We start from the raw sequence: 25,091 nt of genomic DNA on the forward strand, positions 1-25,091 counted from the left end.
CAAGGACAGAGGTTAATTCTGGCTTTTCTGTTCAGGAGCTCCACGTACATTGCTGCCTGGCAGCTCACTGTTCATCCTGGGGAGACTCACTTTGCGAAATGCTTTCCTCTCCATGCTCTGTAACGTTAATCATTCTTGTTAGCTATAATTAGTAAATAGAGGGGAAAAAAAAAAGAGAGCAAGTGTATGACGTTAGATACACATATAGCATTATTTTTGGTAGTTATTTTTGTTGCTTATATTACTGTGCAGAAATGATAAAATCTCCCAGCTAGTGTTTGGGTCTGAGTGCCCTGAAAGGCTCTGCCTCAAATCTGTTACTGTCTCAATGGACGCCATGAGGCTCCCTCCTGCACTCCCTCTTTCTCTTCCAGTATGTGTCTGCCGATGTAGGGGAGGTGTCTCAGCAAGAGGAAGCAACGAGCTTTCTCTGCAGAATATAAACTAGTGTTTGATAGCTGTGAACGTTAAGAGAAAAGGATGCTTTTTCTACATGCCAGGGTTTCCTATCAGGATGCAATGTGGGGGATACTGGCTGGCTGGGTAGGGCATTAGTGCTAAGGGGATGCTGGGCCTGACTCTCCAGTTAGTGCTGCTCAATAGGACACCCACACGCTGGGTCACCTGCTGAGATGGGTCACTGCCCCTGTACCAACACTATATCCAACGCCATATCCAGCACCAAGAACATTCACCATGTGGCATTAAAAAGAGTAAGGAGTGGTTTCCCAGAGCATCATCAAATATAATGAGCCTGTTGTCGCTTTGGCTTCCATGAATAAGGCTGAAGTGGGCAGAGAGTATCCTGTCTCTTTTTGGATGAATATTTGCTGGAATACCCTTTCCAAAAGAATAGTGGTAATGTATCTTTTCTTAGACCAACTGGTACATCTGGAAGAACTAGCAAGCTTCCTGAACAGCTGAGTAATACCCACCCATGTGGGCTGAGAGAAGGGATGAAGGCTGTTATATGCATTTCTGAATTTTAAGCAGTGCATATCTTCAGCAGTGCATTAGAAAAGCGGGTGTTTAGGCCATCAGGCTGCATGTACTCAATGGCCATTTAAGTGGTCCCACTCTGTTTGGTAGGATACCATGGATTTTCATTGTGGTATTTCTTTATTTTTTTAACATGAACATGTTGATTTGCTTTGCATGGGTTTTTTTGTGTGTTGGTGGAACATGTTGATTTGCTTTGCATGGGGTTTTTTGTGTGTTGGTGATTTTTCAATAGCGTACCTTTACCTTTGGCATTGCACTTGGCTGGTTCTTTGTCTGTGGGAGGAGTCGGTTCGGAATTTTGCAGACGGTAGTTGTTTGGATGAAAAGAACAAATTAAAACATCCTTTTGAGCAAATAAAAACAGTCTGTCTGTGTTTAAAGAGGCAAATAAACAAAGGCAAACTGACAGAAATGAATGAAAAGTGCAAATGGGCTGGAAGTTCAATCAGGAGGTGAATTCAGCATAGCACAGTTCGGAGGTCTGTGAAAGAGGGGATGCTCCCAGTTTGGAGAGCTGTCTTTTCTCTGACTGTGTCAGAAGTAGATGGAAGTGTAGGCGATCGGAATTGGAGAAGCCAGGTTTCCTTGGTTTGTCCAGGTAGCAGCTTTGGCTATGGGCCTAATTGGCAACCACTAGCATTATCCAGCAGTTGCATGCTTGTGGTTGGCAAATCTGCCTGCTACATTTATATGGTTGCTGAAAGAAGTGGATATGGAAGATAAAGAGTCCTTGGGGAATATCGCTTCCAGCTGAGAACATGCTGTCAAAGCTGCCTGCCTGTTCATTATGCCCATTAGCAACCACTGCATTTACATTTCCCTGCTACTTGTCGTAGCTGGCTTTCAGACTTCAAAATCTGTCTGCTTGTGCGTTAAGTTAAATCTCTCTTCCAGTGTTGTTTTAGCAATTTACGCTTTCATTTCCATTTTATTAATGAAATTGCTTAGGTCCTCTGCAGCTGTCATGTGCGTTGCCAACACTTCCACATACACATCCTTTCTCATCCTTTTTCTTTGGCCTCCGACAGTCTGGCAACCAGCGCTGTGATTATCAGAATTGATTTCCCAGTAGATGTTAACTCTAAGTAGTAGAAAAGAGTAATGAGTGCTTAGAGTTACCTATTGGCTTTCTACTTTTCCTAAGAGGAAGGTGTGGTAGCCCCTGGTTTTGAGACCCTCTCTCCAGAACCTCCTCCCTGTCTGGGGGGACCCTGGAGATCTTAAGTGCTTTCAAAGCCCTTCTCCCGTGGGCAGAAACATGTGGCTGCTGAGCTAGTTTCTAGGGGTCTGCACTGCTGATTGCAGCATGTTTTGCTCTTCTGTTCCACGCATTTGAGCACGGAGGAGTTTCTTTGCTTTAAAATAATACGAGGGCATTGCTGGGAGAGCTGAGGTCTGGAGGCAGTACTGAGGCCCAACTAGGGATTGTATTTGTGCTTCTGCTGCCAGATCTAGTAGAGGGAGAAGGTATCCCAGATGCTTGTGCTGAAAGCAAAGGAAAAATCTGCTTTGAAGGCAAAGGGAAATCTTCATGTTCTCCAGAACTAAACCTTCGAATGTGCTGCTTGGCTGGGAGGGCAAAGCCGTGCGTTTGGAAACAGACAGCTACACACATAGCAGAAAAAGTTTCGTCTCCAAAATCTGATTTTATAACCCTTACTGAGTTGTCTTTTTTGCAACACTGAAGGTATTTTGCAGGACACTCCAGGTTTTGTAGTGGATAATGTTAAATTTGTAGGTTGTAATAAGGCATTTGCTGCTTGTTTGATATGTTTTGCCTTGAGCTTGAGTATAGCTGGTGCGGGCTTCTTAATAAAAATACAGGGATAAACTTTTTGTAATGAAGCAAATAATACATGACTGCAATGCAGTGCCAAAGTCTTTGAATGCTGTGGTGGTTTGCAGCTCAAATATTTATATTACTAAAGTAAATAATTTGCCAAACTAAAAAAAAAAAAAGGAAAAAAAGGAGAGGTACTTAAAATAAAAAAATAGAGGCAGAAACTTTGTTCTATGGTTTGCATGTGCCAAGTGTTATGTTTAGGATATTACATCGACTAGTAGCAATATTAAAATAGCTGATAGAACACATGGTTTCCAAGAGTGGTGTAATGAATTAAGTCTGGTTTTGGCCCATGGGGATCCTGTGATGGCTAATAAAAGCTGACTTGAAGCACTAATAATGTCTTACCCTACCCATCTACCCGAGCCTCACGTACCTAGATGTCAGTGTATTTGGAATTATCCAGGGGGTTCAGGAACAGGTAGATGGGGCTGAAGAGACAGGCAGGTGCATACACACACACACACAGATGCACACACCACGATCGCATAAATCTTGCTTGTTTAAGAAATTAGGCTAAAAATACCCTTGAATGTGAATCCATATCAAACATGGTGTTGACTGTAAAGTTTAGCATGATTTTATTGACCTAATGTAGATTTTTCTTTTTGAGAACAACCCAGGAGACACACTGAAGGCAGAACTTTTTTACAAGGTTATTACTGCCTTGAACCGTTTTCAGAATCAGTTTTTGAAAGGTCTTAAGACACACAGTTGGGTCAATTAATGTTCGAATGCGTAATGGAGGCTGAATTTTGCCTTGAAGCTCAAGGATGTTATTTTAAGACTCTAAGAAACAAATCTTGTCTACATTGATTGTTTTTTAGCTTTTTACTTGAGATAGTTTTAGGAAACAAGCTTTCGTGAAACAAGCATGTTCATAGAGTTGAAGGGATCTAAAATAAATGCTAATAACATGGTTTGTGGCTAACACACTCATCTGGGAAACTGTGGTACCAACAACTGGATTAGATTAGGTGGTAGCTGTGAACATTTTGGCACTGTAACTCTTTCAGAACTTTATTTTAGGATTTCAAAATGGTCATGTGTGTCTAAGTAAGATCACTAGTGTAAAGCATTTTTCAGCCCTTGGGAGACTAATTTATCCTTGTTTCTAGTGTCCTTAACACCCCTTTTTGTTAAGTTAAGCCTTATTTGCACCAGTGATTTTAAGCACAGTAGCATTATTGCTTCAGTGCCTGATGTAGTCATGGGGCATCTGAATAAGCTATAACTTGTGGTTGTGCAGTTGTCCATGGATTTTGTATCTGGTATGTCTTCTCTGCCCTAAAGAACACAAAGTGGGGCTTCTTTAAGTTGCTTACAACCACTCCACCCTCTAGAAGACGAGATACTAAAGAAGAATACACTGGCTGTTTTCAGTGTTGTTTTGCTGCACCTCACCCACAGTTTGTTTTTAATCATTCTCATGAATGATTTACTGTTCCTTTTCTATCACGTTACTTTTTCATTGTTGTCTCCAGCAGGCAAAAAGCTTTCAAAGGGTTCTTTAGGGTTTAATATATTGTTTATCCTAGATCTTGGTCATGACTTATTCAGAAATGTGTAATAAATACACAGCTCCTCTCATTTCTGATTGTTTGCACGGTCGACAGATTAATGGATGACTAGGTGATGGATGAATTCTCTGTTCTAGATTAAGTTAGGGAGGATGTGTGGGTGCAGGTGGGATCTCGAAGGTTGTATGTAAATGCTTGTGAGCTCATCCAAGTCCACAGAGATGCACTGTTTTATACCAGTGGATAATGTGCCAGTTTAACTCAGAGACATTACTTCTGGGACATCTTTCCTGATAGCGGCTTTGTGCACTTATCCCTGATTGTGCTATATAGATATAATATTTCTGTCTTCAAAGGTGTGTGCTTATAAATTATTGTTTTTGGTTTGTAGATATCCTGTTCTTTTGACTAGTAGCACTTACTGTGGCCAAAGAAGGCCCTTGTTTTCCCTGCATGCTTTTTTCCTGCTGCACTGAGACAAGGAGTGCTGCGACAAGGGGTTTTGATAGTTTAGTCTACTGGCTGCGAGGGTGAGTCTCTGTGTGAGTCTGTGCACTCTGGAGGATGTTTACTAGTACACGTTTGATTGAACTTCTTTTCGTTTTATAGATAACAAATTATGAATCCCAGTGTCAACTGCTGCTCCCACAGAGACCTGCAGTGGACAGCTGAGTCATACAGATGAAGCTTGAAATATGTCTCCTTGCAGATGTGAGGGAGTCCCATCGCTTCCTCTGCAGAGGGTCCTGAGGTACCGCATTCTGCACCCTGCAAATCGTTCGGGTGGCCAGGAGGGTGAATGACTTGGCCCCTGCACCTCGTCTGGCAGCGTGCTAGTTTGGGTGCACGGGGAGGCATATGCTGTGACGTGTGCGGGCGGATCACTCACAGCTTACTCAATTCCTGGAGCAGCAGGGAAGCGGGCAAAGTACAGTGGGCTGCCAAGTCACAGTCTGGTCGCTAGATTGCTTGAGAGTCAGCACAAACCTCCTTATCCCCTGCTATGGAGTAAACCGCTCAGTGACATCTTCTCTTACCCTAGCAAAGGTCTTAAAGAAGCAGCTCTGTAGCTTACTTTGGTTTGTGGCAGCTTTGCCTGATTTTTGCCTGTTTACTTACTGTGCTCCAGATCTGCAAACAGCATTGTGTTTGCCATAGTGATTCCAACCTACGTGTTTTTGCTGAGAGATTGTTGGAAGAAGTGATCAATGTTGGGGAGGTGTGTCTCCCTACATCCGTGAACTCTGCACAGGGCTATTGCACAAGAGGCTGTGCGATATATTCTTCCAAAAAACCTGCTAATGAGAACAGGTGAATCAAAGAAGAGTTATTAGTCATGGGTTTCCCATAGCAGTCTCTTTCATGGAGTGCTGAGTAATGGCTGCTTCTCAACAAATAAATAAAAATATCAAGTAAAATGAAGTCAAATTCTTAAGCCTTTACTCAGAACCAGCGAAGCTTCAGCCGTTTGTTGTGACCATTTTTGAAAGTTTGGCATGCAGCACTTGCATGTGAGAGCTGTGCCAGAGCTGTGAAAACCCCTGTATGTCTCAACTCTTATCCTATGTCTTCTATCTTCCCTATTTCCCGTTTCCACTAACTGTGTTTCAAGCTTTTTAGAGGCTCTGTCATTGTGCCCAGTCCATGCTAAGTCATGAAGGACAGACAGGATTCTGTTCTTAAATCCTGCTTTGAGAATCCCTTCATAATATGTCCCTGGAAGAAACTCCGGGTTTGTTTATTTTGATTTGTCCTTTGGCTGTGGCTGGGTGCCCAGTCATGGGTCAGAATCTCACTGGCCGAGTACCAGCACAGAGCAATTTGCAGCTCCATGTAAGTGACTTCAGTTCATTTTGGCCATATCACCGCAGCATTTCCCAGAGCCAGTCATCTGTGCTTCAGCTGATCGGGGTGCAAACTGAACTCTGCCTTGCCTGGCTCAGCCTGCCAAGAAAAGCATTAGCTAAGCAGAAACAGCTTGTAGCTGAGGGCAAAGGTGAGCGTGCATTAAGTATCCTCATCTTGATACAGAAAGGATGCAGCTACAATCAAAACAGGGGAAAGGAGACCTGGCAGACAGACAGCCGCCTGGGGTGACCCAGGAGTACATGCCACACTGCTCGCTCAGAAAGGCCTCTCTGTCTCCCTGCATTATGCCTGCCTGTTTTGACTGCGATGCAGAACAAATGTGAGAAACCCACCTATATCACCTCGATGACATTTTTCTGTTTCTGGGCATTGCTTTGTTGTGCTCAGAACGGCCTTGAGTGTGTTGGACTGTTGTGTATATCTCGGCCCCAGCCAAGCAGAGATATTTGTGCAGCTGGCTCTGCGGTTCCCCTTTCCCTAATATGTAGGTGAGGGGATAGAGAGCGTGTCTGAGTGCTGGGGCACTTTTCTAACAAGACAATTCACTGCTGAATCACAGCTGGGAGATAGGAGAAAGAAACTGAATTTCTTCCTCTGTGTCTGGGAAGGAACAGGGACATGCCCTGGATTCAGCTCAGTTCTGCTTGGTGGGGCTGTTTTGTGGGAAGAGGTGACTTCCTCCTCCTGCAGTGGGTTCAGGTCCAGCCAGAAAGACACCTTGGGTGTTGGCATGAGTTAGTACAGTTCTTTAGCAGTCCTGTGTGCTGTTAGCAAGAGGCAATTCTAGCAACAGAGAATGCCTGAAATGTAATGCTTATTTCTTGGTGTCCAAGAAATGCTCCTTACTTTGGTGTCCAACAGGGACAACCTCTGAGCCCATTGGCATGACAGTAGCTTCGGTGACTTTTGGAAATTTGGGACTGTGTGGGCTCAAAACTACTCCCTTTGCATGAGAGGGCTGAGAGAAACCCCACGTCTGAGCTCCAGTGCTGTGTCTTACTTGAATCTTTCCCATTTCCCATTAACTGTGGAGCTTTAAAAGCCTCTTCTCTTCAGACCCTCTTCTTTCTTTGTTGCTCTCATGTTCGTTCTCATTCCAGCTCCCTAAGGGCAGAACCCAAATGCCATTTGCAGTTCACTGCTGTGTATTACATTTATTGCCTCGGTCTTCCTCTCTCTCAGAGCATGAACCCATCTGACCAACTTCTTATCAGTTTGACAGGCTGTGACTGTTGTCCTGGTGACCAGCGTAGTTGCGCTATCATCATGTACAGAAGGCAGCGAAAGAGATGCCTTGACCTCTGGGTGTAGCTGCGTGTGCGCACGATATGCCAGCAAGTCACTGGGATACATGAAGATAAGATCCAAATCTTGGCCTATGTATGTGAAAGATGAAGCAAAAACAAAATGGAGAAGCATGCAAAGTTAATAACTGTAAAAGAAGAAATGAGAATCTTTGTAGAAGTTGCAAATGCTCTCAACTCTTCTAAGCCTCTGATCTGTGTACCAGTCATCTAGTGCATTTTTATGAGATGCTTGCGTGCCAGCCTGCTGTCTCTTTGTCTTTCTGTCTTTTTCTGCCCACACCATTTCTTCCATTTCTTAGTCAGGTTTACGGACATCAGAAAGAATAATGTTAGTAACATTTCTGAGTCACGTTTTCCATCCAGACGCACCATGCTTAGCCAATTCCTATCCACATTCCTGTACAATGTTGACTCCAATTCACTGATTACTCACGTGAGTCAATCAGACTGATTTTGTGGTGCCCTGTCACTAGATTATCTCCTAGGTGCTAGCAGAAAGCTCGGCTTTGAAGAGCGTACAATCCACGTGGAAGCCAAGGAACAACAGATGGAAATAGATGGGTAAGGGAGCACAAAGAAGCAGTGAGACATCATTACTCAGCACATAGGCATCGGTGTCGGCACACGAGCTGCCTAAAGCTTTGGACAGCTTTTGCAGGCTACACACGTGTTCTTATTTTAGCACTGGCTGGTTTGCTTAGATATTGTCGGCTTTCAGCCATCGAAGACATTGTGGGATGGGGTAACCTGTATAAAGCCAGATCCTGGCTAGTAGAGGCTATATGTTAGTTAGGGAGTAGGATAATAACATATTCAGGTCTTATACCTTTGAAAGGCTTGGAACAAGCCTGCTGGTTTCTCTGCTGAGTGGGGACAGATTTAACCTGCTGGATTCCAAGAGGCTCATGTGCCCTGTGTTACGTGTGCGGTGGCGTGGTGGTGTAGCCATGGTTGCTATGGGGAAGAAGTGTCTGGTTAATCCCCAACCCAGCTAATCTTCCATGGCTAATTGAGAGTTGAATATGGTTGGTTTACTGTAAAAGCTGGCCTTTCTGAACACTGATTACCAGGCATAGCTCCACAGACATCCACTGAATCCTGCACTCGACCCAAAATCTTGGAAAGGTACATCTGAGCTGCTGCCTGGCTTGTTTTGCTTATGTATCTATGCCGTTAGCATTGCCCATGCCTGTGTTTGCTTATCTGTGACCTCCAGAGGCCTTGCAGCAGATAGGATGCTCTGCTAGACCTGCCCACGCTCTGCTCACATCAGTGTATCTCCAAACAGCCTGCCTGTATGTGTGGGCATTTCTGTGGGAAGCATTGGGAGGAGGAGCTGATGCAGCAGATCTGTCTCCTGAGAAGGTCTCCAAGGCGATGCTTCAGGGCAGGCTGTGTTTCAGTGGTGGTCGGTAGGGAGAAGGGGTATACTTGTGAATAACATGAGTCAGCCCCCATGCCAGGGCTCCCGGTGGGAGGTGCCACATCTCCCGGCTGCGGGATCAGAGCCCTGCTGACTAACGAGGAGAGGTTTAAGAATGTTGTGGGATGGAGCTTCTGTCATGTAAAATTCATGGTGCTAGCAGGCCATCTTAAATAAAACATTGCCCTCCCTGAAAAAGACACAAAGTCTTCATTTCATGCTTGTAAAAAAAACAAACACAGACACCAAAGAAGCGTTGTTTAAAGAATGAGGGAATTCAGGACTGTCTTGTGTGTGCCAGTCTGATGTGACCCTGAATCTGCTCTCACAGCAGCTTTGCGGTGGAATGACGTGTGCACGTTGCCTGTGAGGAAATGTGGCAGTGAAGGGAACATCACTTTAGTTAAAGGAGGAGAGGACTTGTGCTTTCTGATGAGCAGAAACAGAGGAGTTGTGTTTCTCACCTCTGCAACAGCTTCAGCTTCTGGGGTGGCTCCATGAGCTTCAGTGACACAGTGCATGGTGCTGGCGGACAACAGAGCAGACCTGCACCAGCTCTCTTGTTACCGGACAGCCAATAACCTGGCTCCTGTTACACTTCTCCTCCTGCTTTTTGTTTGCCTGACCGCCTGTGCCTATTGTCCTGCACTCATTAGTACTTCTTCTATTACTGAGACCCTTGTTTTCCTTGGGACGCTCCTAACTCTCCTAGATGTTGTGTATACTGAAATTTCTAAGGGACTTCTGCAAGTCCCGCGTACCTCGGGGTAGTAAGGCATGATTGTGTGGCCCTTCCTTTGTAACATGAGTTCTTCCTCTCATGGGAAGCCTGATAAATGAAGAAGCAGCTATTGTTTGTTGTTGTTACAAAAGGTGCTTGAGATAAATGGGAATCTGGCACCAACAACTAACTGCGTAATTTCGGGATGGTGACTGAAATGGCTGGAAAGCAGTTTTCACTGCTAATGAGTGCAGTGAATAATTGCTGCCTTCAGTTCTTTTTCAAGGCAGTATTAGTTTGCTGGTTTTAACAATAAGATGGAGAATGCATATCTCAGTGACTGATAAGGTACATTTTATTTTTGTATGAATTGATTGCAAAAAAGTATAGTTATAGAAAATTCAGTGCAACATCACATGTGATGTGTTGCAGGTATAGCGGAAGTGACCTGTGTGCGAGTGTTATGTGAGCGATGGAAGAAAAATGGAAAGTTTAGGGTATAAGCCGTCTTCATGCTGTTTGTTCCAAACCACTGTTAGACTCACGTGGCATAGGAGCATTAGATGATGACACAGCAATGCATGGCTAATCCTCTGCCCAGCTTTTATCACCCAAGCCATTTTGGCAAGTTTGCAGGACGTGTCCCACGTTCTTAAAACACCGCTGAGTATCTCTGTATGTGATTCTCACTCACCACCCCTGAAACACCGATGAGTTCCCAAGCTGTAGGACAGCCTAGCCAGATGCCTGCCTCTCCCCGTTCATTTGTGCCGTTTCTGTTTGCAGGAAAAGGTACAGTTGCCGGCCCTGTGTGGAGGATTTAGCTTGTGTAGCTTTGTCTGCAGTGCATACCTAATGCTCTGTGACAGCGTGGTCTTTGCTGGAGAAAGAAATGTTGTTTGTGGTTTGGAAGCTGAGTTGGATCTTGTCCAGTTGTCTTTGTCTCTGCCTATGTTGTTTCTTTTGAAGTTTTTGTTTCTTTTTTGGGGGAGTCACCTAGATGATACCAGCAATTAGCTCAGGAAGGCAGACTGCCTGGGATGGGAGCTTCAGGGCTTGAGACCAATTAGAAAGAACAGAGGAAAACAGCTTTTCTGAATTTGGGTGTATGCAGTGTGTTGGTGGATTACCAAAGAGCCAGCTGGGACCCCAAAAGGGCCCTGGTTCCTGGGGCAGCAGTTCCTGGGCAGAGGCAGAAAAGGTGTCAGCAAGCACCAGGCCCTCCCAGCCAGTTCGACCCCTTACCTTTCCTCCGTGGCAAGTGCACCCTGAAAAGCTGGTACAGGATTTTATTGCCTTGAGTTCATTTGCTTGTGCCAAGGAGTTAAGAAGTAGGTCTCAGAAAATAAACTTGAACCTCTGGACAAGTTTTCTGTCGCTGAACTTGGCTCTCCTGCTGACTTTTGTCTAGCTGCTGAGAGCTTGGGTCTACCCTTGGGGGAGTCACAAAGATCTAAGTAAGTGCAGTGTTTTCTATCATCCTTCAAACCCTGCCTGATTCCCCACCCCCCATAGTCCCCTGGCACCTTTTCTGCTCCATATCCTTGTCCCTTGTTACCTGCATCACCGTCTTGCCTTTTCATAGCCTCTCCGTGCTCTTGTCTGGTTTGGTGTGCTCACCACTACATGTGCTTTGTTTCATTGACTGCCAAGGGATGTGACCTGCAAGGTCTCTTGATTGAGTCTGATTTTGCCTTTTAAAAAGAGGCCCGAGATCTTAGCAACCCACCCAAAGAACTGAAAAAACAAACCACCCCAAACAAGACAGACAGGAAAATATACAGTGGATCTTTCTGTGCTCTCATAAATAAAAGTCAGACAATCACATGGTTTTCTAAAAATAACACCCATAGCGAGTGTTTTGGTAGGAATAATACTGACCTAGTTTGCATGTTGCCCACATGCAAAAGTAAGTTGGTGAGGAAAACTCAATTGCCTGATGCGGTGTTTGCATTTGCTGAACCAGATCTGAATTGAGAGCTGGTTAATTAGAGCTTGTATTCTCCTCTCGGCGGCCTCTCTGGAGGTTTCAGGGAAGAGGGGAAGGGGGGATGCTCACTGGCAGCATGGCCCACAGCAGTCACTTGCCTTCTGCGTGGGCTGGACTTGTGGGTTTCGCCTGTGTGGTGCAGTCAATGAGGGTCCACATGAGCAGAAGTCCTCCTTTGTAGACTCGGTCCGGGATGTTCATATCTGGAGAAAGGGCAGAATATCTCTGTGATCAGAGGGCCTGAATTTATGTGTGTGAATTTAGCTTTCTATCTCCATCTGTGAGGCAGATCAAAACATTTTGGTATCGAAGGAAACCTCCCTTGACTGCACAGCTCCTGCCCACCCTGAGGACTTGGTCTGTGCTCCTGTCCCTGTCCCTGCGGCCAGCAATGCAGCATAGCTGCAGGGTGGGAACTCTGCCTTGGCGGGCCTGAGGCTGTCTTGCACTAGCCCCTGCCTGCCAGCTCCTTCTCATCCCACCTGGGGAGATGCTGCCTGGGTGCTGGCCTAGACCTGGAGCTGCTCCTGTGGGCAGCTCAGCATCAGTGACAGCAGCCATCAAGGGCTGGCATCAAGCTGGCATCCCTCACAGTGATGTACACCCTCAGGGTCCCCTCAACACCAGTCTGGTGAGTATCATTGGTTAACGTGAAAGACTCCTGGGCCCGGCTGATGGAGGAGTCCGCTAGGATCTTGGGGAGATGAGGAATGTTATTGTAGACAAAATGGATCAGTAGCAGAGGCAGGAAGCAAAGGTCTCTGAGGTCCTTACTCCAGGGCTGACTGGCCTGTCTGTCCCTCTGAGCCACATACCACCATTGTTATGTTATTGAGTGCCACAGGATGCGCTTCCCATCTCTTGAAGTACTGGCAAATGGAGAAGTGTCCTATGCGGTTCATCGGTAGGACATAGCATTGCCTCGTTAAGGCCTCCATAGCTTCCCAGGGATGATGGATGTGCGCTGTGTCTGCAGCTGGATCTCATGGGGACCTGGCAGTGTAGGGTTCAGCAGACTTCACTGGCTTATTTCTCTTGGCATGACGTGAACCAGCAGTCGTTGATCCAGCACGGCCTTGGTGCCGGCAGCCCAGGGGCAGGGGCTGCCTCCGAGCTGCCGGAAAGCCGCGGGTGGCTCCGGAGTGGCAAGCTGGCCACCCCGCTGTGCGGTTGTGTCCTCCACGGCTTTGGCATGTCTCAGCCTCTCCATGGAGCCGTGGCTGCCTGGCCTGCCGCCTGTGCTGAGGTGAGGGCTGCAGTCCTTTCCAGACTCTGAAATGAGAGCAGAAGCATGTCGGGGAGTGCTTTCTGCAGATATGGATAAAGCTCTTTTATGACTAACGGATGCCATCGCTTTCCCTTAAGATTATATCTTTCTTTTTTTTTTCCCTCTCTCATGATAAGCAGTACATGAATTTCTGATTCTCTGAGCAGCCTCGATGCTGGAAAATGCTCTCATTCAGGCAGAGAATCTAGGTCAGCTGTTCGTAAGAATAGATCAAGCCTTCATTGAACGCAGTGGACGGGCCTTCAGCAGGACGGGTTTTTTTCCTGGCTTGTTGTGTTCATAATGAGCTCCAAAAGTTGTCAGGCATTTTGTGGACAGCAGCTATAGCTTCCTGCCAGCAGGCTAGATGCAGGCACTGCTGATTCAGTGCATCACATGGGAAAATCAATAATATGAAATATTAATTTTGATTTTTTTTTTTTTTTTTAACCTAGGATGGGACACTCAGTAATGAAGATCTATACCTATATTCAAGAGGATTTGATTTGCGAGATGATAAGTTATGAAGATGAGGCTTAATTTTTTTTCTCCAATTCCGCATTTATAAATAACTGCTCTTACATATGGCATCTAATTATTTAATTGTGTATGCAGATTAGATAGTCATTTACATGCTGTCATCAATGACAGCAACTAATAGCACTGGCAGTTATTTCCAGGCACATATGGTAATGCCAAAGGTTTTAAATATCAGTCAGTACCTGCCATACATATCAATATCTCTCCCCATCTCTCCCCTTCAAAAAATGTTAGAATAAATTAATATCACAAGGTACATCTGCTTCTTCTTGGAACTAGTTGTACCACGGCAGATCTGTTGTGTTAGATATTTTGTGTAAGCCTACAGTCCAGATTGGAGTTCCTGATTTCTCTCTGTGTGACGGCCCCCCAAGATTGGGAAGCAAGAGGAAAGGAAATGTTAACATGCTTTATCTCAGTCACGTTTACACATGCAAAGGGTGGGGGAATGCAATTGCATACATGAAGGACTCAGGTCCCACTTGTACAAAGTGGGATCCGTAGCCGTTTTGATCCAGAAGATGTCTTACAGCTCTTTGGCTTTCCCTTTGCATAGATCTAAGTGGTTACCCAGCGTAAGGTTAGTAGGAATCAGGGCTAGGGAATGTCCGGTTCATCTTATCTTCATCAACAAAATCAGTGCAGTAGTCTTTTTTCTTGATGTAAAACAGCAGCACAAAAGCTTGTATTTAGCTGCCATTTTACCTATTTTGGCTGTCTAAGGTATATGTACCTGGGAAGGGTGTGGTAACAGCCAAGGAGATGTCAGTGAACATGTAACCGTGGGAGCTCCTCATTAAAACCTTGCGCAGAAAATAGCATTAAACACCCATTTATCCAAAAAAGCTTCAAGGCAGCTGCCTTAAAATCCAGCGATTCTGTGCTGTGTCAAGATCAGCTATATTAAATTGGTTTGCGATTCGTGCGATTTTCGGATGTTATTGACTCCAAGGCATTTGTTGTCGTGTAGCCATGGAGCGTACAAACACCGCTCCACACCACTGTTTCCTGCTCAGTAAACAGATGTGTACAGCTAAGAGGCTGAATATTCTCTTTGAAACTAAAGGAAATAGTCACTTACTTAAGTCCTTTGTTGGAATGCGGCCTTAATGCTCTATTATTAATTGAGTTTCAAGAGTCTCGGCTCTTGACAGCCAGTAAATAACATGTGCTGGAGATCTAAGGTCGTAACAGAACCGATAACGTGCATGTTCGGGATGGGAAAAAATAGCAGTTTCTTTTTTAATTTGCTTGGCAATTTAGAAATATCCTTACAAATTACCTAATTTTGGTTCCTCGAGGACCACATCTTTCTCCTTTGCAGGGAAAAACTTGCTGCGAGCGATGAACGCCGGCAGAGTGGTTGCGATGAAGGCGGCAGAGGAACACTGCCAATGTGCTGGCAGTCGGTGCTGTGCAGCTCTCAGGAGCTGGGTTAGTGTCTCTGCATCTTTATATAGCACTCCCTACACTTCGCCGAGAAGTGGGAAGCAGTGGAAAGATGAGATACATCCTGATACTGACAGCAGATGAATACATTGCAAATACTCTTCCCTTTCCTTTACCTTGCCTGCATCCGATACCTTCCCCCCCAAGTTTTGCCCACCTCTTGCTTGGTCGGTATCTCTTTCGTTCCTGTAGGAGAAGAATGGGTCAGAAAATGTTGAAGACTCTCAGGGATCTTCCACATCATGTAGCAGTGCTGAATTTTCTAGTGCCATGTCTCCTTTAAATGCTTTTCTGTTTTTGGAAGAAAACACAGTGCTGCAGTGCAAATCTTTTATCACCATGTATTTGAACTCATGATGATAAAAATTTAATGCTTCTCTTCATGCTCATGCAGAATTCCTCCCCAGGATATTTTTCTGAAACAGTTTCAGAGGACGATGATCTCTCTCCTAGGACCCTTTTGGCTTCCTCTTGCTGTAGCAAACCCCTCACTGTAGCTAGCTAGCTCCAGTGTTTAGAGATTGCAAAAAATCTTTTAAAACTGACCTTTCTACAGTGTGACATGGCATCTTCTTTGATATCCTGAGCTTTACCAAGGCTAGTGGCTAAACTAGCTCCCCGCTCACTGTGGGGTGGGAACAGAGTGCTTGCTCAGACTGTCCAGAAGTGGTAATGACAGGTGCTAGGTTTCTGAAAATGGGATTTATTTAGGTGTCTATACGAAAACTGATCTTTTTTCTCTCACTTCCTCTCCTAAATAACCTGTCTGCTGGGTCAGAGTGTTCAGCAATGAGGATAAAGGCCCTGAGTCGTGTTGTAAACATATCCCATCCCATCTATCAGCTTCTTTGGCAGTGCATGTGCGTGGGGCATTCCTGCCTTAGTTTGTGGCCAGAGGCGCCTGCTGTGAATGTTGAGTGGAAAAATGGTTGAGTTTTGATCTTGAGTTAATATTTAAATGTGCCCAGCTCCTATCTGAGAGGGCTGGGGATGTCCTGGAAGCCAATCTGTAGTTATGAATTTTAGCCTCCAGATGGTGTCTGGCAGATGTGCCTGTGGAGCCATGTCAATACGATTGGGGTGAAACACAGGAGACTGGAAATTACACAATCACTGGCCTCTTGTGGCAGCAGGGAAAACATGCAAATGATGTAATGTGGATTTTCAGTCCCAAATCTCTGCATATGCTGCTCCATGTAGGGCTGTGGGTACAGATGTGTGTAGGAAGTTTCCTGCAAAGTTGAGCGCAAAGTTTTTACTGCTGGAAAGAATCTTATGTAAAAATGCACAGAGGAATCTTGTCAATCTAAGCCAAATGAAAAGGCTCGAATAAAATAATTTTAGGCTTTTCTGTCCAAATGGAGATGGAATATTCATAATACAAGCTTTCAAAAAAAATCCCCCTCTGGATGAAATCATGGATCATCTTGAAAAGAGACATGCTGGTGGTTGAGGTAATGCATTCTTTACCACACTAGCAAACAATATCCGTAATGTATTTTTTTAAAAAAAGCTCTTTCTGGCTCCATGATAGCAAGCAGCATTTAAGTTGTAGTTTTCCTCTGGCAGACCTGCCCCTGGAGCCTTCCTTGGATAACTCTTTAGATAGCTCGTAGGATTAGAAACCAAGCTGCTGGGTGGCTGCTCTTCTAGGGATGTGACCAGACTGATAGCCCTCAAACCTTTGCAGAAGCAAGCTTTACATCCTGCCCAGCCCACGCTGTAGCAAACAGCAGGGTCTTCTACCAAGCCGGGGTGCAGAGGGCAAGGGGATGGAGCTCGTCGGCTCTGTCCCTTCTCCGATCTGGGTCTGTGTCCCCCATCCTCCTTGGTGTCCCTGCAGGTGGCAGTGCCACATGGAGGACTGTGGCCCCTGTCCCTCCACACCAGTAATGCCAAACCAGCCACTGGCCTCCCAACAGAGCTGGGGGGACACAGAAACCACCTCCTGCTCATCCCGCTGTCGGCTATTTCTGTGTCTCCCCGCAGCTAAATATAACCCATCTCCAAACAGGGCCTCAGGTCTATTAAATATGTGAAAATTAACAAGTTTGCTTTGAAATATTTTATTATCCCAGTGTTTGGTTGAACCTAACCACCTATTTTTGTGGTGTGGAGAAACTCTTTTTTTAACCAGTCTGTACTGTGTGCTATGTACTCTGTCTGGTGGATATTTTTTTCTTGCTCTTCCACTGATGCTAAAGGAAAACAGAAGGAAATTGTAATTAATCTTATGAGGAGCGATTGAAGGAGCTGGGACTGTTTAGTTTGAGGAAGAGGGGAAACCTCATCACTCTCTACAACTACTTGAAAGGACATTGTAGAGAGGTTGGTGCTGGTCTCCTCTCACAGGTAATTAGTGATAGAACAAGAGGGAATGGCTTCAAGCTGCAACAGGGTAGGTTTAGATTGGACATTAGGAAAAAATTCTTCACAGAAAGAGTGGTGAGACACCGGAACAGGCTGTCCAGGGAGGTGGTGGAGTTACATTCACCTGGATGTGTTTAAGAGTCGTTTAGATGTGGTGTTAGGGGATATGGTGTAGGGGAGAACTCTGTAGAGTGGGGTTGATGGTTGGACTCGATGATCCCGAGGGTCTTTTCCAACCTGAATGATTCTATGATGCTATGACTACTACAGTATCCTTTGTCCTTGCTGGAAACCTGCAGGGCAAAATTAGGGAGTGGGAATTCCCAGCTTGGTCCCAGTTTCTTCCTGAAGACTAAGCTGCTGCTTCGGGAAGTGTTGCTTTATTCCTCTCTTAGTGCATGGATAGGATATTTTTAATGCAGGAATTTTTAGGGTCACTTCAAACTTCCCTATTGCTTGGCTTTCTCGAGTTCATCTTAAAAATTTTTGGGGTTGTGTGATTTATTTATTTATTATTACTATTGTTGTTGTCAAAAGGGAAAACATCTATGTTTCTGTCTTCCTTATCTATGATTCTATCTTCCTTAAAGCAGTGCTTGTTTCATTCTGAAAAAAACCCCAGAATTAGGCAAAATCCCCAGGAATTAGCTAAAAATGTTCTAAAGGAAAGGCAAAGTAGGTTACTAATTAAGTGAAAATTGAGGTCAGTTTGGAATGGGGTCCTTGCAATCAGGAGGAAAACAGAGGCAGCGCAAATTGTACATCAAGTCCAAATGTGTTTTGTTTCGGTATTCAGGGCAGGGGAAGGGTCAATATTCAGTTCTTCAGGGAACTTGTTCTTAGAACTTCAGTGCGGTTTCTGAAACTGCTGAGACCATGCAGCCTGTCTGTCTGTCTGTCAATCCATCAGTCTGTCCCCTCCTAATAAACTGTATTCCTCCAGTTTCAGACAAATCCAGAACAGGAGAGAAGTCTTGGATTAATGTGATGAAAATCAGTGGCTGAGCAGAGAAGAGCTACTCAAGCGAATGCACTCAATAAGAGAAAGGAAGAAGGTTCCTTCTTTCCCTTTTGCTACAACTGTGGCTGTCGGGCAGCAGCGGCAACTCCGAATTAGCTCCAACTCACAGCTTTTTTTGCCTGTTTGGGGTGACACAGATGTCGGGGAGGCGAGGGGGTGCAGCCTGGGGCGAGGAGGCACCGTAGGGAAGCAGCTTCGCTTCAGCTGTTGCCACGGGAAAGGTTGCTTGTATTAAATATTTGTGCTGCTTTATTTACTCTCGCACACGCACGGGTTAGCTGGAGAGTAAACAGGGGATTTGGTGAGCAACAGAGGCAAGGAAACCATGTCTGTGTACCTTCAGACTGAGCTGCTGGGTGGAGTCTCTGATGTCCGGTAAAGGCTGAGTTCATGCCATGTTTTGTTCCTCAGCAGGAGCAGTGTGGGTCTCTCTTCTTTCCTCAGCCATGTATTTTCATGAAGTGTGTAAGGGTGTACTATTTTGTGCCAGCCACCCTCTGTCAGTTTGGTTAAAACTGGCTTTAAAATTGGTTAAAACTGACATAAAACCCACTCGAGTGCGTTAGGGCAGGGGATCAGATGAACACAGAGATGTGTTCACCTGTGGCTGTGTTGTCTCATTCCTTTAGGAAATGGGGTTATCCGTAGGAAATAAGAATAAATATATGCTTTCCACAGAATGATAAACAACTGATTTTGCACAAATGACAAAGTCGACGCTTGCATATGACCATTATGGCAATGCCAGCTGCAGTGTCCAGCTGGAGGGGGAGGGGGTTTGGGTTTGTTTATTTGGTTTTTTTCTCTCTCTCCAAAAAGTCTACCTTGCTTATAATACAGACTGGCTGTTCTTTGATAGCTGATGAAGTCAAAGATGCTGCATGTGGGTGGAGGAACACATTGTCAGACTACAGCATAGCTTCACAAAGTGCTTTTGCATGGATTTACATCCTAGAGAAGCACTATGTTTCTGTGCCGTACTCTGCAGGTTTTATCATTATAATTAATATTCCTTTCTGCCGTCTTTCTTGCCCTTGGTTCAAAGTGGTGGAGAGTACCAGCATGTTCTGGAAACAAAGGAGGAGGTGAAAAAACTCCAGATCTCTCTCTGCAGATACCGCAGATCCAGCCCGCCTGTTAGGACTCAAGTGTATTTCACATAACAGATGCTACTGAGCACAAAGTTTCCATTGTATATGCCTGTCTGTGGTCATGCGAAGTTCCTTCAAAGCAAGCAGGGGCATCACTGCATTGCTGGAATTGGAATATTGATGTAATTGGACTCTTGCAAAGTCATTTCATTTGAAGTGCTAATAGTCTGACTTCATGTGATTAGCATCCAGAGCAAACAGCTATTGTTCAAGTCAGGCACACAATCCACTTATTATGAAGAGATTTTATCTATATAGGCAAAAGAAATGGGAAGCAGCAAGATAAAGAGTTAAGTCAACAGAGAAACAATATAAAAATTTATCCGAGATATTTTCTTGTTTAGTGAAAGCTCCCAAAGACAAAGGAGTTACAGATTTTCCAAGGCAGCAAGACAGAGTCTCAGTGATGTGGGGAGGCTGTGGGCTTTTCCAGGAGCTCCAGGCAACAGGGGAAACTCCTGAACGCTGGGGAATGTTCCCGGAAGACAAATTGCTCCTCTTTCGCAGTGAGCACAGCAAGGGTCAGGGCAGAAAGGAGAAGGTCCCCCTTAGAGAACATCACACTGTGAATAAATAGAGGCATTGAAACACCAGGAGGAAGGGGGCTGGGGGCGGGCTTCCAAGGAGAGGCTTTTGAGGAAGAAAGTGGTCATTTGGCACACCTGATAAAGGATGTTGTTCAGAAGCAGAACTGTGCTTGTTAAGGTGCTGTGTCCTTGTGGTTTCCTACTGCCCTTCTTTCTGCTTGGAAGGACTCCCCTTGGGTGGGCAGCTCAGGTGCCCATGGAAGGGGCAGGTGAAATATTGCAGTGTCCTGATTCCCCTGCCCCAAATGATGGTTTTGGGCAGCACACGTTCCCTTTGCATTACGTAAACACTTGCTAAAAGACCTTTGTTCTACTGTGATCTTGATAGTTTTCAGCTTTTCTGCTGTAAAGGTGTAGCTTCCCTGGGGGCTTTGCTTGTCTAGGCATAAAACCGTTCATGGAAGCACTGCGATAGAGCCTGTTCATAGAGAACTGCAGAGATTTAGCCTGAGCAGTAAAATAGCATCAGAGACAGAGGAGAGAGACCTGTGTACCCTGCATATGCTGTTAAGGCACAGAGACCCAGAGAAGCGGACTGCTGGTGGCCTCTTGGCAGCTCCTCTGGGGCATGTCCTCTCCTGGTATAGCGCATTCCCCCTCAGTGACGCCATCCATCAACCCTTGCATTTGGAAAGTAGTTGTGGACATAGTGGATGACGATGGGTTGCTGCTACCGCTGCAGCAGAAGGGATGGGGCATCACCTCATGCTGCTGACGGGCTCAGTGCCCACAGTCAGAAAGGCCATCCTCAACTTGCTGCCCGTTGTAGGGTGCTTGTAGCTGCCCGCTCCCTGGGAAACTGCCTGCTTTGCCTATACACACATATTGCCCTGGTTTGTGAACCAATTAAAGGTAGAACAGATGAGATCTGGGTTGTTGGTGCTGTGGTGCTGAGATGGGGTGTGCCCCGAGGGCACTCTCATCTTGAGGAGTGTCTACCATGGCTTTTATTGAGGGGATCGAGCTGACCATGGAGCAAGAGATGGTCCTAGCCCCAGGAAGTCTATCCATCTCTGCTTAGTCAGTCCCTGCTTTCCACAGGCTCACATTGTATTCCCTTGAAAGAAGCTTTCTGGGAAAATATAGCAATTCCCATACATCATGTTGCCCCAGTTTAGGGCACGATCTGCAATTATACTGTGTTCAAAATCTGTGTACTGCAGAGAATCTTGCCTGCAGGACTGGCACTTTGACATCCAATTTCCTTCCACAGAGAAGTCTGGGGAAATGATTTTTGTTAGAGCCGGGCTTGTTGCAAAAATGCTGATGAAGTGAAACATAAACACATTGTGTTGGAATTTTCATGGGAAAATACTGCTGAAGGATTTCAGCATGCCTGGAATGCGTCTCTGCAGTGCTAACCCCCTCCCTCCATCTTGTATTCCTATGTAGTGCAGCTATAATATTGCAAAGGAAATATTTTAACTTAGAATCATAGAATCATAGAATCATAGAATCATAGGGTTGGAAGGGACCTCTGGAGATCATCTAGTCCAACCCCCCTGCCAGAGCAGGGTCACCTAGAGCAGGTTACACAGGAACATGTCCAGGCGGGTTTTGAATGTCTCCAGAGTTGGAGACTCCACCACCTCTCTGGGCAGCCTGTTCCAGTGCTCTGCCACCCTCAAAGGAAAGAAGTTCCTCCTCATGTTTAGGTGGAACTTCCTATGTTCAAGTTTGTGCCCATTGCCTCTTGTCCTGTCCCCGGGCACCACTGAAAAGAGCCTGGCCCCATCCTCCTGACACCCACCCTTTAAGTATTTATAAGTGTTGATAAGGTCACCCCTCAGACATCTTTTATCCAGACTGAAGAGACCCAAATCCCTCAGCCTTTCCTCATAAGAGAGGTGTTCCAGTCCCCCAATCATCTTTGTAGCCCTCTGCTGCACCCTTTCCAGCAGTTCCCTGTCCCTCTTGAACTGGGGAGCCCAGAACTGGACACAGTACTCCAGGTGCGGCCTCACCAAGGCAGAGTAGAGGGGGAGGATGACCTCCCTTGACCTGCTGGCCACGCTCTTCTTGATGCACCCCAGGATGCCATTGGCCTTCTTGGCCACAAGGGCACATTGCTGACTCATGGTCATCCTGTTGTCCACCAGGACTCCCAGGTCTCTTTCCACAGAGCTGCTCTCCAGCAGGTCAGCACCCAACCTGTACTGGTGCATGGGGTTGTTCCTTCCCAGGTGCAGCACCCTACACTTGCCCTTGTTGAACTTCATAAGGTTTCTCTCTGCCCAGATCTCCAACCTGTCCAGGTCTCTCTGTATGGCGGCACAGCCTTCCGGTGTGTCAGCCACCCCACCCAGCTTGGTGTCATCAGCAAACTTGCTGAGGGTGCACTCTATCCCCTCATCCAGGTCATTGATGAATATGTTGAAGAGGACTGGACCCAGTACTGACCCCTGGGGAACACCACTCGTCACTGGTCTCCAACTAGACTCTGTGCCCCTAATCACAACCCTCTGAGCTCTATCTTTCAACCAGTTTTCTATCCACCCCACTGTCCATTCATCTAACCCACACTTCCTAAGCTTCCCTATGAGGATGCTGTGGGAGACCGTGTCAAACGCCTTGCTTAAGTCAAGGTAGACCACATCTACCGCCCTCCCCTCATCTATCCATCTAGTCATGCCATCATAGAAGGCTATCAGATTAGTCAGACATGATTTCCCCTTGGTGAATCCATGCTGAGTACTTCTGATAGCCTTCCTTTCCTCCACGTGCCTTGAGATGACACCCAGAACGAGCTGTTCCATCATCTTTCCAGGGATGGAGGTGAGGCTGACCGGCCTGTAGTTCCCCGGCTCCTCCTTCTTGCCTTTCTTGAAGACTGGAGTGACATTGGCTTTCCTCCAGTCCCCAGGCACCTCGCCTGTTCTCCAGGACTTTTCAAAGATGATGGAGAGCGGCCCAGCAATGACTTCTGCCAGCTCCCTCAGCACTCTCGGGTGCATCCCATCAGGGCCCATGGACTTGTGAATATCTAGATGATCTAATTGGTCCCTCACTCGCTCCTCCTCAACCCAAGGGAAGTCGTCTTCTTTCCCTGTTACTTTATTCAATGCCTGGGACTCCTGAGGGCTGGGCCGAGCAGAAAAGACTGAAGCAAAGAAGGCATTCAGTAACTCTGCCTTCTCCACATCCTCCGTCACCATGACTCCTGCCTCATTCAGCAGTGGGCCTACAACTTCTCCGGTCTTCCTTTTGCTTCCAATATACTTGTAGAAGCACTTTTTGTTGTGCTTGATGTCCCTAGCCAGGTCTAATTCCAAGGCGGCCTTGGCTTTCCTTGTTTCATCCCTGCACGCTCTGGTGGCATTCTTGTAATCCTCCCAAGGGGTCAGTCCCTTCTTCCACTTATTATAAACTTCCTTCTTCCACTTGAGCTTTTTCTGAAGCTCCCTGCTCAACCATGCAGGTCTCCTGCGTCCCTTGGCCGATTTCTTTCTCTTAGGGATGCACCGATCCTGAGCTTGGAGGAAGTGGTCTTTGAATATCAACCAGCTTTCTTGAGCCCCTTTGCCTTCCAGAGCCCCTTTGCCTTCCAGAGCCCTAGCCCACGGGATCTCTCCAAGCAGTTTCTTGAAGAGGTCAAAGTTAGCCCTCCTGAAATCCAAGGTTGTGATTTTACTTCTTGTTGTTGTTTTGTGGATAGTACCCATGATCCTGAACTCAATCATTTCATGATCACTACAACCTAGGGTGCCCCCAACCTTAATGTCCTCCACCAATCCCTCTGTGTTTGTCAGTACCAGGTCTAGAAGTGCTCCTCTCCTTGTTGGCTCCTGTACCACCTGTGTCAAAAAGTTGTCATCAATGCACTGGAGGAGCCTCCTGGACTGTGCATGCCTGGCTGTGTGGTCTTCCCAGCAGATATCGGGGTGATTGAAGTCCCCCATGAGAACCAGGGCCTGCGCTTGCGAGGCTACCTTCAGTTGTCTGTAGAAAGCCTCATCAGTCTCCCCATCCTGATCAGGTGGCCTGTAATAAACACCCACAACAGTGTCCCTCATATTTGCCTGTCCCTTAATCCTCACCCATAAGCTCTCAACCTGCTCTTCATCCGCCCCTAGTGAGAGCTCGATGCATTCCAAATGCTCTCTCACATAGAGTGCAATTCCACCACCACGCCTTGCTGGTCTGTCTTTCCTGAAAAGGACACAGCCATCCATGACAGCATTCCAGTCATGCGAGTTGTCCCACCACGTCTCAGTAATTGCAATGAGATCATGGCCCCGCAACCGCACACAGACCTCCAGCTCTTCCTGCTTATTCCCCATGCTGCGTGCATTGGTGTATAAGCATTTCAGAGAGGGAGTTGTGTGTGTAGTTTTGACCCTTGAGATGTGGTGTGCCTTCTGGCTTTCAGAAATACTGGCACACTGGCCCACGAGCGCTGAGCAACTACACCCTGGCACCTCACCAGCAAGCCCAGTACCATCCCCACCCCCCTTCAGATCTAGTTTAAAGCCCTCTCAATGAGCCCCGATAACTCTTGTCCTAGAACCCTTTTTCCCCTGGAGGTCAAGGTATTCCTGCCTGTTACCAGCAGGCCAGGTGTTTTGTAGATCAGGCCATGATCAAAGAACCCAAAGTCCTGCCGGCAGCACCAAGCTCGAAGCCAGGCATTGATCTGCTGGGTCCTTCTATTTCAGCCAATTAAAAATTAAGGTCAAAATGGGATGTACATAAAGCCTTTCAATTTTCAACTTTTTTCACAATCTGGGAAAACCCTGTATTTTGCAACCTCAGTATTTCCTACTGCCAACAGCTTAAATGTATGACCACTGCTGGAATTTCTGCTTGTCCTTTGAAATGAAATGTGTTTATTTCCTCCTCCCTATCATGACTAAAGAATGAAATGGCTCCATGATAACGTGCTGGTGGAATTAAGCACTGAGTAAAAGAGCCACAATAACATAACATTTATTTGGTTTCCAAGTAGGAAACTAGTGGAATTTTACTGTCACAAAAATGTAGAAAATCTTGGAAGAAACTGCAGGCGTTAAACCCAGAGAGATGAATGCGCAT

At 46.0% G+C, this 25,091-nt stretch overlaps 1 protein-coding gene across 3 annotated transcripts in view; it reads left to right on the forward strand.

Moving 5' to 3' along the window:
- The first annotated feature begins 10,399 nt into the window (after window positions 1-10,399).
- LOC141741559 (exocyst complex component 3-like) overlaps window positions 10,400-25,091 on the forward strand; it is a 41,573-nt gene continuing 26,881 nt past the window's right edge. For all 3 annotated transcript variants that reach the window (XM_074582396.1, XM_074582398.1, XM_074582397.1), the window contains exon 1: window positions 10,400-10,477. In XM_074582396.1, the coding sequence (XP_074438497.1) occupies window positions 10,429-10,477 (49 nt within the window). In that variant the 5' untranslated portion in view covers window positions 10,400-10,428. The remainder of the gene's footprint in view (window positions 10,478-25,091) is intronic.

The sequence above is a fragment of the Larus michahellis genome, chromosome 4, assembly GCF_964199755.1.
Source record: "Larus michahellis chromosome 4, bLarMic1.1, whole genome shotgun sequence".
NCBI lineage: Eukaryota > Metazoa > Chordata > Aves > Charadriiformes > Laridae > Larus > Larus michahellis.